Here is a 3,686-nt window from a genome sequence, read left to right on the forward strand (position 1 = left end):
CTTCAATGTCCAACAACACCATTGTCAAAGACTTAGAGGGTTTGAAATTGTATCCTAGTCTATGGAAAAAGGATCAACAATTACTGTAAATAATCAAATCAAAATATTATATCAATCTGGGGCTAAGGAAGAGGAACCACATTTTCTAATCGAAATTTCATGGCCATCATCGACAAAATCTCATCAATCAGATGGAGGGCCAGTCACTAAGTAGAATGCTCACCACTATCATCCTGTGTTAACAGATTTATGCAACTTACAATCCCAACCCATGTCATTGGGTCCTTGGAATCTGCGGTGACCTTGAAATTGGGAATGAATGGATGTTTTAATGTGCCAAGTCACTTGACAGAGTTGTTTTATGCAATCAAGGATACCAATCCATGATTTTGGTTTTAATATAATGTTTTGCAGTCTAACTGATATGGATAAGCAGAAATTGGCTATGCTATATGGGTCATATGGAACAGGAGAAACATGCCCTAGATGATGGGAGATCAGACTCAGAACAGTGGAGAGGTGGTCAGATTCATCAAAATTACTGGTTAATTTAGTTGATTGGTTTTGATGTCTTCAGTAGAGTGAAGCTCCAGAAGAAAATTTTTATGTGGATGGAGATTGTGAGCATAACACCAAACAAGGTGGAGTTAGAGTAGTCATCCAAAATAATAGAGATGAGATGATTGGTGTTAAACTTGAGAGGTTTTTGAATGTTAAAGCCATGAGTGCAGAAGTTTTGACAGCATCCCTAGTGGAGACTGATGAAAAAAATATGTTGTCAGTTATAATGGTAAAGGAATTACTCAATGAGTACACATTTCATGCTGGTGATACACAAATGTGACCTAAAAGTTTTAAGATCTTAAGCTGAGTCAAATTTAATACATGGAATCAGAATTCTTTTAATTCTCAACAATGTGAGACAAATCTCATATCCATCTCTATCTTAATCATAAACATGAATAATTTCAAATAGAGGAGGGTAAAAAGCCATGAGATGATCATCTATGATCTAAGACCAGGAGACAAACCATTGTGATGGTATGGCATCCACGATGGAATTTACAGTACGAGGAGAAACAATTTTGATTGGAAGAGATACCATGTTTTTTTCTATGATTGTTGTCATAATATTAGTCCTGATTTTTAATGCTTTCTGTCTGTTTCGATCGAAACATCATCACAAAAAGAATGGGTCAGAAGAAATGCCTTACCCAACTACAGAGAGATTCCAATATATTCTCATACAATTAAGGCCACAAAGGGAAATCAACAAGAAACAATAAAAAAAAAGTCAGAAAACATCCACTGTTTGCTGATTCAAACTAATCAAGGTAAAGAGTTATTGATTCTTCATGAGTTCACTATGAGCAACTTTGAGATTCTGCAATGCCCATAACATGGTGATATAGCATCCACGAAACTTTAAGAAGTTCAAAAGAAACAACTATGAATGGGTAAGAAGAAATGCCTTACCCAACTACAGAGAGATTCCAATATATTCTCATACAATTAAGGCCACAAAGGGAAATCAACAAGAAACAATGAAAAAATAGTCAGAAAATATCCACTGTTTGCTGATTCAAACTAATCAAGGTAAAGAGTTATTGATTTTTCATGAGTTAACCATTAGCAACTTTGAGATTCTGCAATGCCCATAACATGGTGATATAGGATCCATGTAACTTAAGAATTTCGAAAGAAACAACTATGAAGTTATAAGAGCAGTAAACAACTATGATATAGCAAGTATTTTACAGCAAAATGGTTTTTTTTAATATTGAAACTAACGTAAAAGCATCAACATGCAGAAGGAAATTATCTCCCCAATTCTCAGGTTAAGTCCTCAAGGTGATTAATAAGAAGTATAGGAAGAATGCCACTTTTTATTTGTGCAAACAAGCCAATCACAACTATGTCTGTACCGAACAGCAAGAACTATCAAATATGGCCAAAACTCTTATCTACACACCTCAAGGTAAAGAAGATTCCCAGTTTCAAGCTGACCTGTTCAGCTCTGCTACCATACACCTGCATGTTCCAAACACACAACAACATCATTAGAATCCAAGAGTGGCAGTGAGTGCCATTCATAGAAACTAACAGGGAAAAATGGAACCTGAACATCGAGAAGTGAGGTTTGCAGAGAAAGGAGTGGCAGACAGATCGAATCACTCGTGAACTTGTTCTCTCTCTTTCACACACAGTAGAAAACCAATCAACTGTAAAGAAAATTTAAATTGGCTGTTCACTTCAGCTTAACACTGAAAATTTCTGCCTGGTAATCCTGCAACTCAACTTCCCTCTAGTCTTGTGACTCCTGTGAATCATCCTCTGCCAGATGAGATTGCTGCTGTGGCTGCTGCAATCGTCCACTGCCATCAGCACCGGCTCCCAATCTTCCTGGTGTCATCTGCTGGTAGAACTGGCTCAAAGCCTGTGAATTCAGCACGCCGATATGCGCATCTTGTGAGAGGCCGAGCTCCAGTCCGGGTAGCTGCTGCCCATGGCCGCCGAACATTGATGCGAAACTCATGGCACCAAGGTTGGCGCTGGGCAACTCCATTCCATGTAGTGCCATCCTATGGATGAAGCTGCCCGCCGAAACATCGCCACCGCCTCCGGCCCCAAAATTCGAGCTTGATGAGGCGGCCACCGCCGGAAGCAAAAATCCAGAGTTCAATCCACCCACCGGCGGCGGCCACAAGCCGAGGTGCGACCGAGGGAGGCCTGCAGCCCCAACCATGGCCCAGTTAGGCCGCAGGGCGGCGATGGCGCCCTGCCCCGCTTCGTCGGGCTTCTGGTGGACCCCTGCAAGGACGGTGGGGCCTGGGTTAGGAACTGAGCCAGCGGCGGCGAGGGCAGATGCCGGGATTGTCCCCGTGCCGGTGGCAGCGATGATGGCCGGCTCCGCTTGCTGGAGGAGCCATTGGATCGTCTCCCCGTCGGACTTGTGGCCCAATTCTCGGGTGAGTTGGAAGACCCTGGCGGCGCAGAGGGCGGGCATCCTGATCCTTCTCCCCCTGCCGTCAACTTTGGTGTGCCGATCCTTGTTGGAGCTTCTCTTGGGCGCAAGCTGCCGCCTTTGCTCGTCCTTCTCCGCTGCTGCTGCTGTTGCCACCGCCTTCAACTCCCGCCCACCTGAGGTTGTGGAAGGCGAAAGATCGCAGCTTTCTGCCGCTGATGAGGCCGTGGTGGGTTCCCTCTTGTCCGACTGTGGGAGGCCCAGGGCCCGGTGGAACTTGGGGACCTCTTGGGGCAACTTGGCGGAACCCTTGAGATCCATGAGACAGAGAGAGAGCGGAGAAGGCAAAAAGGTCGGTTTTTGGGACTTGGACAGTCAGATGAAGATGAAGAGGGAGAGGAAGGGGGGGGAGTACCAGGCTGCCTCCACAATGATTCTGATGGAATGCAGGGTAGACTCGAAAGGACCAGAGAGAGAGAGTAGATGAAAAGAAATAAAATAGAATAGATGTCAAAATGAGGAAGATACCAAAACTTTCCAAATTTACTGCCTGCCACTGAATCTTTTACAGCCTGCTTTTACTCTCATACACATGCTGCTGGGATATCCATGAAAGGTGAAAAAGAGTGGGTGTTAAGCCAAGGAAACGAGGACGAGACAGCTTAGATCTCCCCTGAGTTTGGACAGTCAATGGGGAGGGGGGGGGAGATAAATGCCACTG

At 44.1% G+C, this 3,686-nt stretch overlaps 1 protein-coding gene across 1 annotated transcript; it reads right to left on the minus strand.

Moving 5' to 3' along the window:
• Positions 1-1,711: 1,711 nt before the first annotated feature.
• LOC135677289 (transcription factor TCP20-like) lies at positions 1,712-3,447 on the minus strand. Its single transcript, XM_065189454.1, has 2 exons — positions 2,120-3,447; positions 1,712-2,031 (listed from the first exon to the last, which is right to left on the minus strand). The coding sequence occupies exon 1, from the start codon at positions 3,284-3,286 to the stop codon at positions 2,306-2,308; it is 981 nt and encodes a 326-aa protein (XP_065045526.1). The 5' UTR covers positions 3,287-3,447; the 3' UTR covers positions 1,712-2,031; positions 2,120-2,305.
• Positions 3,448-3,686: the final 239 nt, after the last annotated feature.

This window comes from Musa acuminata, chromosome BXJ1-1 (genome assembly GCF_036884655.1).
Source record: "Musa acuminata AAA Group cultivar baxijiao chromosome BXJ1-1, Cavendish_Baxijiao_AAA, whole genome shotgun sequence".
Classification (NCBI taxonomy): Eukaryota; Viridiplantae; Streptophyta; class Magnoliopsida; order Zingiberales; family Musaceae; genus Musa; species Musa acuminata.